This window comes from Antechinus flavipes, chromosome 1 (genome assembly GCF_016432865.1).
Source record: "Antechinus flavipes isolate AdamAnt ecotype Samford, QLD, Australia chromosome 1, AdamAnt_v2, whole genome shotgun sequence".
Classification (NCBI taxonomy): domain Eukaryota; kingdom Metazoa; phylum Chordata; class Mammalia; order Dasyuromorphia; family Dasyuridae; genus Antechinus; species Antechinus flavipes.
Genome location: NC_067398.1, coordinates 679,799,700 through 679,815,945, shown reverse-complemented (window position 1 = coordinate 679,815,945; position 16,246 = coordinate 679,799,700). Strand labels below are relative to the sequence as shown.

Below are 16,246 nucleotides of genomic sequence, written 5' to 3'. Positions count from 1 at the left end.
AAGTTGGAGGGGGAGATCTCTAAGAAGGTCTTATTGGCTGACTTAAGATCCATTGACTGGACCTCATCCAGCAGGATCTGACCCAGTGGCTCTGTCTCGGGCCAGAGGGTATCTCCATGCCCTTCTGGTCCGGGGTAGGGAGAGGCATGAAAGAAAGCCAATGATTCTGTATCTTTGCTGATGATTTTCTCCTGGCTTCCAGGCATCCCTTCCCCCCACGAATATAGACCACTATAACCTGGTCTCTGTCATAGACTCTTTCTTTCACTTTTAGTGTCCCTGCAGCACAGGGCATCTGACAGGGGGTTAGATGATGCATTTCCTCATCTCTGGTTATAGGTATTGTGCTTCTCGAGAGGGCAAACTGAGTCAGAGATTAAGCGAATTGCCCAGCATCACACAGCACTTGCGTATCTGAGATTGAATTTGAACTCAATTCCTCCTAACTCCTGGCCCAGCCCTCTGTCTACTCTAGCCTAGTTGCCCCTAAGTATGTGTAAAAAGGAGAAATCCATGGGAGGAGGACTGTTCAAATGTAGAACTCCACAATGATGGAGATTACTCAGTGTTTGGCATCTGGTTGCTATCTGGCTCACAGCCTGGCATTTGCCAACAAAACCCACTTCCCTTGAGCAGTCAGCATCCCCCCCAGGAGGTGACAGGGGTCAGACTCCATGACTTCCTCAGAGCCCCAGAATCCTCCTTAAAAACAACAGCAGCTGCCATTCTATTTCGCCAAGAATTTTGTAGGCTAGTGAAGCCTATGGATCCCTTCACAGAACCTGGCTGGTTTTTTTAAATGCATAAAGTGAAATATAGAGAAAATACAAAGAAGCAAAAATCTATTGAAACACAGTTATCAAAATATATGTATTTTTCAAAGTTCACAGACTCCCAGCTCAAGCACCATCTGTAAGGTTTGCAAAATGCCTGCAAAATCCCAACTGATTTTTTACCATAATCCTGTGAGGGAATTATCCCCATTATACAGATGAAAGTGGTGAAGATTTAGAGAGGTAAGTGGTCACATGGCAGAAGAATGGGATTAGAACCTAAGGCTCTGCTAACTCCCAGATGAGTGCCCTTTCTACTATACCATGCTTTTCCCCTATGTTAACCCAATGAACATCTTTGGTAGGCTGGGATTGGGGGACCCATCTATCAGGAAGACATTCAGCCTTGAGGGACTGATTGCCTTGTCTGGGACAGAATCTGAATTGTTGTGCTCCAGGGAAACCTTGTGGGGGAAAGAGGGAATATGGTAGGTCTCCTTTTGCTGGCACACCTATGGGAGTCATTTAGATTTCTGCCTCCTCATTCTATTTTTCTCTCCTCTATCTGCCATCCCCACCATTCTCAGGCCCCTTATCCTTCCCCTCTCTCCCTTATCAGGGAATCTCAGAGGGAACTGGAAGGACTGTCTTCCCAGTCTGCCAGAACCCGGGATTTGATCCGAAGTTTATGGGGCAGAGAGGACTGAGCTGTAGTCTTCCATTTGTCCACAGGATGAGGGTAAGGTGTTCCAGAGGATGGTGCCCCAGAAGCAGACTTTGCCACCAAGGGTCCATCATCATTACCCAAGACCCAATGCCCAGAACTCTTTTCCTGCCCAGTTGGCACTGGTGGCCATGGCCCCCACCTGGGTCCAGGGTCCAGCAGAGGCAAGTGGGTGGTATGCCCACCCAGCAGGTGACAGCTGAAGAAAGCTGGGGAGCAGGCAGCTGAGTCTAGATTTTTGGGGTCTGGAACCAATAGCTCATGGGAGAGCCCTGGGGAGTCCAAACCCATCATCTTGTGGGAACTACCAGAATCCCTCCAGACCAGCTCCTTGGGCCCTGAGCTGCCTGGCCTGAAGGAGTCTCCACCTGGTTGGCCCAGTTTCCCCTCAGGACTCCGGGAAGCTGACCAGGGGCACCGCCACAGCAAGGCCTGGAGGGTATGGGGGGTGCCAGGGCCCAAAAGGCCAAAGTGAAGCTTGAGAGCCATCAGTTCAGCCCGCAGCAAAGCATTCTCCTCCTTGAGAGCGGCCAGTCTTCCTTCCACAGCCACATCATTCAAGCGCCGCTTCTCCCGAGATCTCTTAGCTGCCTCGTTATTTTTGCGCCTCTTCTCCCAGTATGTGGTATCTTTCTTCTCTTCCGGCATGAACTCTCGCTGGCGTCGGGTGGCTGGCATGAAACTACTTCTTTGATTTCCCCGAAGGGTCTTGTTTTTGCCTTGTGGCAAATCCATGAGTCTCAGGAGTCCCAGATCCATGATTCCTGCCCAGGGAACTAAGGGACAAGGATGAAATCAGTTACCCAGAATGATCCTGACTGTGATGTAGAATCACAGCCTCCAACCCCTGATGTCAGACCTGCTGCCCAGCTTCAAGATCCCCACTTTTCTTAGGATGAGCCGAGTGCTTCTTTCAATAAGCCCCTGCCCTAGACTTTGTCAGTTCCACACTCCCCCCCAAAAAAACCAATGGATAAGTTTGCTATAGCTTGAGAAATACAAATTCTTAGCAGATGATATGGTCAGGAAATGTGTGATAGCTATTTTTTTTTTCTGGCTAGTGACTAAAAAAAAGAGTCAGAATAGGAAGAAAATAAACCTGTGATAATAAATGGGGTAAGTCTCTAAAGATGCTTCATGATTTTACTGGTCAGATTAATTGAGGTTTAAACTGAAAATGAAAGTGGCAACAGAAGTTAAAAGCCTCAACCCCATTCTTCTTGTCATTAGGCAGATTTTATTGCAGTCTTTTGGACTATATCTCCTAGAATCCTTTAGGAGATGATATCAACTGGGAAGTACTTCTGGATGACAGCAGGGATGTTGGAAAGAGTTAATTGGACATGAACTGAAGGAGGAGAATAGAAAAGACATTTCCAATCTCCTAGAGTTTCTGAGGCTCCTTCTCATTCCATAGAAACTGAATTGTCTTCCTGACCAAGACAGAACTAGACTTTCAAACTTCGATGTGGTCGCATTTAGATGCTTTTCCCCTTCTGTATCAGGAAATAATGATTGCACACCTGAAAACTCAGAGATCTGGGATAGGGGCTTATCATATCCAAGGTGCTTTCATTGTAAATAGTAAATAGTAATGATTGCTAATATATAGTACCTACTACTATATACCACTATTACTACTAGTGTGCTGAGCACTTTACAAATATTGTAAAATGAGCGATAGTGCTATTATAACCCTCATTTGATAGATGAAGAAACTGAGGCAAACTGAGGCAAATGGAGGTTAAATGGCTTTCCCAGTCACACAGCTACTAAATGTCTAAGGATGGATTTGGAATCAGGTCTTCCTTCCACTAGGACCAGCTAGGACTCTCTGTAACATTTAGCTGCCATCCATTGCCAGATATGTTCCTGATATATCTTTTTATTATTAGCCAAGATTGCATTGTGTGCTGATTTAGCACTGTACATCAGGGACAAGCTAGACTCACAACCCTTCTTTTTTGAATATGGAAGGAATTTTTTGAGAAATTAATAATGTGAGTGCCTGCTGTTTATTGTATTTATCTTGTGATTCTATTTTAAGCAAATGTCCTTTTGCATTACTATGATATGAATTTTTTGTCCCTCTAGGAAGCTGAGATTAAAAGGAAAATGGGAGCCCCTGAGCAACAGAATATGAACTGAACAGGTCTTACGTATCTGCAGTCGGTACATAGGACTTCAATATGACATTGAAAGATTATTGGTAGAAAAGGTTCCCAGTAAACCGCTGAAGAAAATAATTGGGACGAGAGCCAGGAATATGACTTAGGACTTTATATGTCTGTTCACCAGTGCTTAGAATGTGACAGCTTGGTGCTGTGAAACATTTTTTAAAATTTTCTTTTCTCTAGAAATATATATATGTATATTATATATATATATATTTTTTTTAAATATAGTTTATCCAGCCTAAAACCTTTTTCAGACTATTCTCTCTAGGAAAGTGGAAAGAACAAAAGTTTAGGTCTTCCATTGAAATGGAAGTTTGGTAATAACCAAACTTAGCTCTTGTCTAGATAAAATCATTGCCTCTCTAACCCATGAAGTGATTGGCCCCATGCTCTACCTAAGAACAATGTTTGCTCTTTTGGAAATTCAAGGTTAAGATATTGATCACAAAGCAAGAGCTCTTAAGGGGAAGTGGTCCAGAGAGGAACTGAGTGGTGACTATTCTAGAATGTTACTGTATTTAAATGTTATAACTGTCTCCTTTTTCAGCATTAACTGTAAACGTTAACTCAAATTGCCGTGGGGCAGAAAGTCACGTGAGAGTACAAGAGGGATCATACCAATTTGAACATTCTCTCTAAGTCAGAAATGACTTGGGTTAATTTTAAAATAAACAAAATACTTTTGGCAGATATAAGCCTAAATCACAAATTATATTGTCTTTTTTTCTACATCAGTTTAATAATGCTATGAGACTCAGATACTGACACTTAGAATAAACCAGCAGAAACCTAGGACTGCTTCTCTTGGAAAGACTTGTTGTTTGTCCTTCCTTCTTGACGATGAGCGTGACTTAAGGGCGGTAATAACGTGACTTGAAAGTGACTTGGATTTAAGTGAGTTAGAACTGTGCAAAGTCATCTGCCACAGTTTCTCTTCAGAGACAGTCCAGTGACAGGTTTTGGATCGGGATGATTAGAGATGGCCCTGGATGCAATGGGAGACCTTGGCCTTTTTAAGGTTAAGGTCTTCAATAGATCTCAGTTTGACTAAGGCAACACCCAGTCAGTGATTTTGGTCCCCCAGCCTTACCTCAAAGTACTAAGGGTCAAAGTGCTCCAGAGACTATTGAGGACGAAAAGATTACTTTTGCCCGGGGTGGAGGAAGGAAGAGGGTAGGGAATCCTTCACGGTAGAAGTGGAACCTGGCTGATATGAAAGACTATTATAGGCAACAAGTAACAATCTATATAAAAACAAAGTGGTGTAAGGATCAAATTAATTAGAAAATTTAAAGAGTTTCATTAATTATCTTTTATCTAAATAGATTATTGCATTTAAGCATTAAAAGCAAATTAAATCAGGGAGCATCTAGTTTGCAGTCTGATCTATCTGGAAGAAAATTATTATTGTTTATAAAGCTTTTAATTTTCAAAAATATGTATGGATAATTTGACAACATTGACCCTTGCATAGCCTTATATTTCAGATTTTCTCCTTCCCCCTACTCTCTCCCCTAGATGGCAAGCAATTCAATATATGTTAAACATGTTAAAATATGTTAAATCCAAAATGTATAAACATATTTATACAATTCTCTTGCTGCACAAGAGAAATCAGATCAAAAAAAGAAAATAAATGAGTAAGAAGACAAAATGCAAGCAAACAACAACAAAAAGAGTATGAATGTTACGTTGTGATCCACACTCAGTTCCTACAGTCTCTTTCTGGGTGTAGATAGCTCTCTTCATCACAAGAGAGAAGAAAATTATTAAAGAAAGCTAAAATGATAGGCCAGAGATGGAGGAGAAAAAAAGGAAAGATTTATATAGTGCTTACTATATACCAGGCACTGTACTAAGTGCTTTTTCTTTTTTTCTTTTCTTTTCTTTTTTTTTTTTAAACAAATATCATCTTATTGGATCTTTATAACCCTGGAAGATAGGGGATACCCACCAGTACAGGAATGTTTAAACAAATTATGGCCTATGATTGTGATGAAATACTATTGTGCTATAAGAAATGATGAATTAGAAGATCCCCAAAAAACCTAGAAAGACTCACATGAACTGATACAAAGTAAAATGAGCGCAACTAGGAGAATTCTGTACAAAGTAACAACAGTATTATACATGATCAACTGTGAATGACAACTGTTCTCAGCAATACAATGATCTGAGATAATTTCAAAAGACTTATGATGAAAAATGATATTCACCTATATATAAAGAACTGATGGAGACCAAATGCAGATTGAAGTATACTCTAAAAAAATTTTTGGTTTTCCTGTTTTTTTTTTTTTGCTGTGTTTTTTTTCATAACATGACTAATATGAAAATACATTTTGCATGATTATATATATATGTGTGTGTGTATATATATGTACATATATATATAACCTATATCAAACTGCGTTCTTTTTCAGTAAGAAGGGGAAGAGAGAATTTGGAACTCCTAATTTTAAAAATGTTTAAAATTGGTTTTACATACAATTGAGGAAAAATAAAAAAATTTAAAGTCTCATTCTCATTTTTTTAAAAAGAAAGACTGTCATAGGCAACTTAGAGATGAGGTATCTTTTAAATCCTTGTAAGGTTTTTGAAGGGGACTTATTCCAGTTTTGCTGATCTCTGATTGGGTTCATAAGACCTGACATTTTGAGCAAAAGGCCAAGTCTCTCAGATACAATAAGGAGTAATTTGTGAGTATCTGTTCATGTCTGTATAGACGGCCACCTCAGCTTGTGTGTCATATATAGCAAGTCTTATTTATATTATGGCGATATAAATCCATCTTTGAGCAGCTTTAAATCACCTACTGCTTGGGACCAACGTAATTTCTGTCAGCACCAGGATGCTGGCAAAAGAGTTGTGTCTAATCCTGTGATTCCAGGTGATGGGTAAGCTCTCCTTCCCTTTTCTTTTCTTTTCTTTTTCTTTTTCTTTTTTTTTTTTAGCACTGGACAGTAAATCTGGGGCACAGATTGCCCAGGGCTAGTGGTTCAGTTCATAAATAAGAACTTAATTGTTCCTTCACTACTCAGAATCCCACAAACCCCATGATTCTCCAGAAATGATGCTTGATAATTTTCTATGTATTGTGATTTGTTTTATTGTCTGTCAATGTGCTCTGTGTTTAGAGATATAAAAACCTAAAATAATAACTAATCTTAATCTTCCACAGCCAGATAGCTCTATAGTTAGAGTTCTGGGCCTCCTATCAAGAAGATCTGAGTTCAAATTCAGTCTTAGCTACTTCCTAGTTATATGACTCTGGACAAGTTAATGAAATTCTATGCCTCCATTTTCTCAATTGTAATATGGAGATAATAATAGCCCTTAATTTCTCAGGGTTGTTGTGAGGATCAAATGAGATAATATTTATAAAGTGCTTGGCAGAATGCCTGGCCCATAGTCGGTTAATAAATTCCTCCTCTCTCTCCCTCCCTTCCTTCTTTTTTTCTTCCCCTTTTTTCCTTCTTCCCTTTTTCCTTCTCTTCCTCCATAGTAAAGGAGTCAGTGACCACAAGATCACAAAGATTCCCTCCCCTTCTCCCTGGAGATCTTGACGTCTAACTCTAGAAATCCTGCTGGCTAAAAATTTTAGAATGCTTGATTTGTTGGTCAATGGATCCACCTTTATGAGAATGACTAACCTAAGCAGATCCTCAGCAATGGGAAATGGGGCTAAAGACAACAACAGCACCAATAAAACACCGGATTTACTGCCAGAAGTATAGAGTTGGACTTGGGCCTCTGCTGGTCAGTAAGGAACTTTGAAAATAGATCCTCCACTATGAACTAAAGAGTATCCAATTTGGGAAAAATTGGAGGAACCTCAGACTGAGGAATGTAGAATAGAAAAATGTCCTTGTATCTGGAGAGGTTAGCATTTCTCTCATACCCACAAGAGAAATGAAATGTTCACATTTTTTTGAACAAAATGATTTGTTAAAGAAAAGGATCCTTGCTTAATTTAAATTAAGTGTACTCTGAATTTTTGTATGTGTGAATGAGCAAATGAATATCGAGAGTAATGAAAATGTTGATTCCTTGTGTTTTGTATGAGTTGGTATTATCTGTTCAGAAAAAAAGGGGGGGCAACAGTTTATAAGCTGAACTGAAGCTGGTTTCAGAGTTTTTCTTTTACTCACTCAAAAATAGTAAAGACAAAAAAGAAAAGTGCTTTTGAGTTTGAAGTTTGAGGCTCAGCCTGATCTGCTGGTTCCGAATTTTTCCTTTTTAACTCCTTTCCAGTTCGGAAAAAATGAGGCTTAATTTAAATCAAAAGGCAAGTAATTTGGGGAGGAAAGCGAAGCAAAATTTCATCTTCTAAGTTAAGTTTACCTAACCACAGCAGACTTTCCTAAATAATTTGATGAAATTTAATTACATAAACAAATTAGAAGCAAAATCACCTAAAAAGCAATTAGAATATGCCATGCGTTTTGATACTCTAAAGTAAGAAACTAAATTGGAAACATTTTCTGGGGCAATATTTCAGCCGAGATCATTTAAAATAAAGTTTTGCAATGAATTTGAAATGCATTTTTTAAAATGGTCTAATTTGCGAAGAAGATTAAAGAGAATAAAATGAAACTAGAGTTGAAAGGAATTTGAAAAATGAATTGAAAGCAAGAAGTGGGAGGTTAAGAAATTGATGGCATTAGAAAGTGAAATATTGAGTCAAAATACATAAAGAGAAATGCAATTCAGTGATTTCTAAGACTCAGAAGAAAAAAAAAAGATAAAAAGAAAATTAGAGATAGTTCACACCAAAAACACCTGCAGCTCAATTAAAGGGAATTCACTGCTGGATACAATGGTATTAATATATGAAAATGAGTTTTAGCTGGCTATTTTTGGATAAAGCTAAAACTGTAACTTTAGCTAGAATGTACATAAAAACCTAGAAACAGATCTTTAGTTGAAAGAAATCATTGTCTTTATGACAGGAGACTTCTGAATCAATTCTAGGTAAGTATGCATTATGAACCCCCATGAAAACTCTCCTCTCCACCAAAAGAACAGTATATACTTCACCAAGATTATGTGATAATCAACTGTGATGGACTTCGCTCTTTTCCACAAAGGGGTGATTCAGATCAATTCCAATAGATTAGTGATGGAGAGAGCCCCCTACATCCAGAGAGAGCAGTATGGAGACTGATTGTGGTCCATAACATAGTATTTTCACTTTTTGTTGTTTTTGTTGTTTGCTTGCTTAGTTTTTTTTTTCCCTCTCGTTTTTTTTTTTTCTTTTTGACCTGATTTTTCTTGTGCAGCAAGATAAATGTGGAAATATATTTAGGAGAACTGCATATGTTTAACCTATACTAGATATCTATATATTACTGTCTAGGGGATGGGGGAATTTAAGGAGGGAGGGAGAAAAATGTCAAACACAAGGTTTTTCAAGAGTGAATGTTGAAAATTATCTTTGCATATAATTTGAAAAATAAAAAGCTATTATAAAAACAACAACTTTCCTCACTGAGACAAGTAGAAACTCTTTAGGGATAGAGCATGGTCTGAAGTCCAAAATTTCTTGAATGACCAGCTGTGGGTCATGTATGGGTCACCTTACTCATCAGTGTTAGTTATATAGTTTGAGGAGTCAAAAATTCCTTCTGACCTACAACCATGGTGTTTTAGCTGAAGGTTCTCAGTTTGGAAGTACAGAACATCTACTTACAATAGTAAGGACCATGAGAAAGGTGAATATAGTACTCAGTATTCCAGTATAGAAACTAAACTCCTCATAGGAGCTTAGTTGGTTCAGAGTAAATACTTCTTGAATAATGCTATATATTTAGTATGAAATATAGAATTAGTGGAATTTCTCTTCTTTACAATCACATCCAGTAGCAATGAACACAATTTTTTGAGATGTAGATGCAGTTACAGTACTTGAGAAGAATTATTGGATTCAGCAAATTATAGCTAGCATATTCTTCAGATGAGAATGATAGACGTATAAAAAGATTCAATAGTCTATTCCCACTTAAGGCAAATAAGGAATCCCACTAAATAGTTGTATTATTTGAATTTGCATTGAAATTTCCATTGAGCTGAAATCAAGATCATATTTTATATAATCATAATTTCAAATAATGTGAATTCAGATACATTTTAACACTTCACAGGATTTGGTGATTGCACTAATAATATGGCTTCAGAATAAGTCATCTCTAATAGCTATAGCTAAAGAGACCAGAATGTCTTCTTGATAGTTAACTAATAGGACAAATTTCCAATGGCCTTTAAACTGGAACAAATTGATCCCAGATCTGCATAGCCTTCTGGCTACTGTTAGAGAGTAAAAGGATAAAGAATTAAGTGTTTGAATATTGATTTACCTTAACTAATGTCATGTGATCCACTTTTAAAGCATTGAGAATAGTCTTTGTCATCTCACAATTTTGCTGCATTTGATGTACTAAAGCAAAAGCAAAAACGAAAAAAAATATTTGGACCAATAAGAGCAATGTAAATTGGTATTGATTAGCAGGTATAAAAGTAAAATCTTAAATTACTAAATATATAAAATATTTTAAACTGTGCAGCAGCACAAAAGGGGGATTATGGAAACAATTGTTAAAATTCATCTTTTTAATTTGTCTAGAAATATTAAGAAATATAATACATTCCACCTAAAACATTTCCCAGACTTTTCCCTTATGAAAAAGTATAAGGAACAAAAGTTAAGGTATTCCTTTGAACTCTAAATAAGAGTAATAACCAAACTTAATTCTTATTGGTAATGATAATATGATCATTACCTTCCTAACCCCTGAAGTGATTGATCCCATAAACCATCTAAAAACAGAGCTTTCTCTTTTGAAATTCAAAGTTAAGATCATAATTATAGGAAAGAACTTTCAAGTGGAAATGGTCCAAGAAGGAAGTAAATGGTTACTTCTGGCATCTTACCATCTTTTTATATATTATGATCTTTTTGTTCAAAATTTCTATAAATGTTATTTCAAATTATCTAGGAATAGAGAATCATGTAGTAGTGCATGGAGACCATGCCGGTTAAATAATTAGATTAATCTTAAAAGGAATAAAATAATTTCTGGCAAGCTAGAGCCTAAATTGCAAAGTACATCATTAATGTTATTCCCTCCCTCCTTTTTGTTAGTACTGAGAGGTAAATAAAACCTTACAAATCTCTGAGGATTTACAGAATATGATTCATTATTAGAATATAGCCTTTGAAAGGATATATATCTTGTTTAAAAGACTTTAAAAGTAGGATATGAAGGTATTTCCTAAGAACATTATTCATGTGCACCTAAGAATTACTCGGTGTATTGGAGCAGTGCCATTGTTGTTGATATTTTCATTGAAGTAGAGTTTAGGAAGCTGCAATTTCAGATCTTTGGGAGAATAGCAGGTTGTCAATCCTTTAGGATTTCTAATGCTATGACTTTCATTTTTGTTTTCATTCAATAAAATGCAATCTAAACTAAGTATGTATGAGTAGGAATTTGAGGTCCTGAGGAGTCAGAAATGAGATGAGAATCTTAGAGGAGCTGAGGGCTGAGCTAGTATAATGAATTATTCATGCCCTTATATTATTCTACTATTCAGAAAAACCCACAAAAGGAGGACCTGGATCAAGGAGATGTCTTCTACACCTGTGTATGTAAAGGGAGGCAATTATATCAGCTAGATCTTGAAGTGCTATCTCATATTTTATGCAGAAGTTGCACTTTGATTAACTATTGGAGCCCCACCTCTGCTCTTAATGCTAAAAAAAAAAAAAAAAAAAAAAAAAAAAAAAACCAGGTGTTCCTTGGGAAAGGCAACATATTTTAAAGTCTACTCTCATGATGGAGAGGAAAGCTAAGGAGTACATGCTGATCCTGTTTTTGTCAAAAATAAATAAATAAATAACCTGTATGGGGAAGTGGACGTGATGGAAACTTTAAGAAACTATTACCGTCCCATCATAGAGTTTGTAGTTCATAAGGCAGGGGTGGTATGGGCTAAGAAATAGAATGTGGATCTGTGAAAAAGATGATTAGGTACATAAAAAACAGTTATGTGTAGTCAATGACAATAATTACCTAATATTTGATAAAATCAAAGATTCCAGCTTTTGGAATAAGAACTCACTATTTGGCAAAAACTTCTGGGAAAACTAGAAAATAATAGGAGACAAAGTAGGTACAGACCAACATCAGTCCAAAAATAAGGTCAAAATGGATGCATGATTTAGACATAAACACCATAAACACCATAAACAAATTAGAAGAGCAAAGTAATAGTCTACTGTCAGATGTATGAGGAAGGGAAGAATTCATGATTAAACAAGAGAGAGAATATTGTGAAATGTAAAATAAATAATTTTGATTTTATTAAATTATAAATAAATGAATAATATATTACCGTTAAGATTATATAATTTCAATTTGTCCAGAAATATTAAAAAAAATAATGTATTCCACCTAAAACATTTCCCAGATTTTTCCCTTATGAAAAAGTATAAAGAACAAAAGTTAAGGTATAGTAAAGAGCACCAAAGCTCTTTATTTATTTTATAATTATATAATCTATAATATATCATATTATACATATAAAATAAATAAAGAGCTTTGATGCTGACAAAACCAATGCAACCAAGATTAGAAGGAAAGCAGAAAACTGAAAAACAATCTTTACAGCAAGTGTAAATACCTCATTTCTCAAATATTTAGAGAACTGAATCAAATTTATAAGAATATAAGCCATTCCCCAATTTATAAATGGTGAAAGGATATGAACAGGCAGTTTTCAGATGAAGAAATTAAAGCTCTACATAGGCCTATGAAGAAATGCTCTATATCACTTTTGATTAGAGAACTACAAATTAAAGCATCTCTGAGGTATCACCTCATACCTATCAAATTGGCTAATGTGACAAAAAAGGAAAATGATAAATGTTGGAGAGGATGTGGGAAAATTGGTACACTAATGCACTGTTCATGAGTTGTGAATTGATCTAACCATTCTGGGGAGCAATTTGGAACTATGTCCAAAGGGCAATCAGCCCATGCATACCCTTTGATCCAGCAGTGAATGCCTCTAGTAAATCTTTATCCCAAAGAAAGCATAAAAGAGGAAAAAAGACCTATATGTGCAAAAATATTTGTAGCAGCCCTTTTCATGGCAGCAAAATATTGGAAACTGAGGGAATGCCCATCAATTAGAGAATGGCTGAACAATGTAATGAAGTACTGTTCTGCAATAAGAAATGATGAACAGGCAGATTTCAGAAAAAACCTGGAAAGACTTGTATGAACTGATACAAAATGAAATGAACCAGGAAAACATCAAAGTATCAGCAACATTGGATAATGATCAATATGAATCATTCGGTTCTTCTCAAAAACACAATGATCCAAGACAAATACAAAGAATATACAAAGGAAAATGCTCTCCACATCCAGATAAAGAACTGATAGACTCTAAATGAAGACTGAAGCACATTCTTTTCACTTACTTTATTCTTTTTCATGGTATTTTTTCCTTTTGTTCTGTTTCTCCTTTCACAACTGTGACAGACATGAAAAAATGTTTACATAGTAACACATGTAAAACCTACATCAATTTACTTACCATTTTTGAAGAGGGATGGGAAGGAAGGAGGGAGAAAAAATTGGCACTCAAAATCTTGTAAAAGTGAATGCTAAAAATTATCTTGATGTGTAATTGGGAAAAAATAAAATGCTATTAAAATATCTACGAACAGTAAAAGAAAAACACATAAAGCAGGGAGTCAGGAAGGGGAAAAGACTACGAGGCATATATTGTCTATGGTTTAGTGGGCATCTTAAACCTTGACATAGTAGATTTCAAGGAATTCATTGAAAATATAAGCATGTTTACACAAACTGATGCCGAGCGAAACAAGAACCAGGAATACGCTGTATACAATAACAGCAAGAATGTGCAATGGTTAACTATGAAAGACTTGGTTCTTCTCGATGGTTCAGTGATCCAAAGCAATCCCAGTAGATTTTGGACAGAAAATGCCATCTACATCCAGAAAAAGAACTATGGAGATTGAATGTAAATGAACACATGCTATATTTACTTCTTTTTCCTGTTTTTTTTTTCCTATCCCATGGTTTTTCCCTTTGTTCTGATTTTTCTCTCCCAACATGATTCATAAAGCAATGTGTATTAAAAAATAAACAAATAAATTCTAAAATAAAATAAATAAAACAATAAAAAAGAACGAGATCAACAAACTGTACCATAGAGCAACCATTAAAAAATACATATATAGTGTAGAAGAATTGCACAACTTCAACATATATTGGATTACTTGCCAACTAAGGGAAGAGGGGTGGGAGGGAAGGGAGAAAAAAAAAATTGGAACACAAGGTTTTGCAAGAATGAAAGTTGAAAACTATCCATGAATATGCTGTGAAAATAAAATTAAAAATGAAATGTATATGTATATGTGTTTATAAATATCTATGCATATGTTTTGAAAATAAAAATGAAATATATATGTATACAAGTATTATCCTTGATCTCTGGCTTTGAAAGGGAAAGTTTTAGAGAGATTGGAAGTTTCAAGAAGGTAATTCTAAAGACAAAATTGCACATGAGCAAACATATCATGTAATCTCTCTAAGTATCAGCTACCTTATCTTTAAATAAGTAAACTGTACTAGACAAATCTCAAACATCTCTTCATCTTTCTTTTATTCTGATGAAAAATAAAATGGGGAGGTATCTACAGAGTTTCATGAGTCACACAAAGAGCTCCCCATTAAGTTCAGATTTTAAAAGGGCATATAAAAGAGGTAAAAAATATAGACAAGTAACTGAGAATGAATGCTAAAATGTGACCTAGTCCTGTCAGAATAGTGTCAGGATGGCTAAAACCCAGAAGATGTTAAAGCCAATGATAAATGATAGCAGTGATAAAATACTGAAAACAAGAAGGAAAAAAACCAGAAAGATATGACCCCACTGATCAGTCTAGATAGTGCACTGATAACAGATAATGGGGAAATAGTAGAAAAACTAAACTTATATTTTTGCTTCTTTTCCCCCCGCTATCAGGGAGAATAATCTTCTCAGTGGGAAGAAAAGAATAAACATGGTTAAAGTGACTGAAACCCAGATAAATGAGGAGATATCTGATCTTGAGTTAAGCTGCCAACAGTAAGTTCAAGTCACCTGGGCTAAGTGAATTTCATCCCAAGGCACAGAAAGAATTCAAATGAAAATTCAGTGAATATTATTAAGAAATTACAGGCTAATAAGGATCTTTTTCTCCTTAGTAAATTATAGAATGGATGATTTGAGGAGTATTTATAAAAGAAGTCAACATGGGATCAAGAAGATGAATCAGATCAGACAAACCTCATCTTTGACAGGATTATTAAGAGATAGATTAGAGAATAATGTAGACATAATATACCCAAATTTTACTAAATCTATTATTTTAAAAAATCAGGAAGGTGAATCAGATCAGACAAACCTCATCTTTGACAGGATTATTAAGAGATAGATTAGAGAATAATGTAGACATAATATACCCAAATTTTACTAAATCTATTATTTAACAAAAATCTCTTAAAATATCTATGTGGATAAGATGAAAAGTCATGGACTAAATCATAATAGATTCACAGCTAGTTGAATGACTAGACCCAAATAACATTAACTCATTTAATGCTGTTTAATGTTGACTGGGTAGGAGATCTATTGAGCTCTTTCTCCCTCACCTTGTCCTGTTCAATATTTTTAGCTATAGCTTGAATGATAACTTAGAGCACCTGCTTATCAAATGGTAATTGATAACAAATTGAGAGCACTTGTTAACACATCGGGTATCAGAATCGGAATCAAAAAAGATATCCATAGGATGGAATGATGGCCTAACTACAAGAAGATGAAATTTAATACAGATGGATGTAAAGTCCTTCAATCAAAAAAAAAAAAAGTCCTTGGCACAAGCATAGGCCCTAGAAAGCACTTCACATGAAAACATTCTGAAAGTTCCAGTTGACCACAAACTCAACATGAGTCAATAATATGAGGTGGTATCAGTTTAAGAGAGGCACTGTGCCCGAAGCAAAGAAGGAGATAGCTCCATTATCCTCTTCCCAGACCAGATCCATTTGGAAGATTGTGTGCAATGCTAGGTGTTACATCTTTAGGGAATGACATTAACTAGGCAAAAGAAGATGACAAGGATGCTGAAGGGGTTTGGAACCAAGATTAACCCTGCCATTAAGCCCTGCTGTCTTGTCAGAGAGCTTGCCCCTTAAATTGTCCCCTCTTGTTCCCTAATTTTCAATCTTTTCTTATTCACAATTCCTTTCCCTCCTGCCTAGGAAAATTTCCAGATTACTTCCATTAAAAAAAATTCCCCTGACCCTATGCTCTTCAAATACCAACCTATATCTTTCTTCCCTTTTATAACCAAACTCTAGAAGAGGAGGAGAAGGAGGAGGAGGAGGAAGAGAAAAAAAAGAGAAGGAGGAAGACAAAGAGGAGGATAAAGAAAAAAAAATCTGTGTATGCTCATTGTTTCTACTTTCTCACCTCCTACTCATTTCTCA

At 36.1% G+C, this 16,246-nt stretch overlaps 1 protein-coding gene across 1 annotated transcript in view; it reads right to left on the bottom strand.

The window, feature by feature from the left end:
• Positions 1-898: 898 nt before the first annotated feature.
• The window catches only part of NFILZ (NFIL3 like basic leucine zipper), a 48,288-nt gene continuing 32,940 nt past the window's right edge, over positions 899-16,246 (bottom strand). The window contains exon 2 of the mRNA XM_051972494.1: positions 899-2,273. Coding sequence (XP_051828454.1) covers positions 1,399-2,256 — 858 coding nt within the window. The 5' untranslated portion in view covers positions 2,257-2,273 and the 3' untranslated portion in view covers positions 899-1,398. The remainder of the gene's footprint in view (positions 2,274-16,246) is intronic.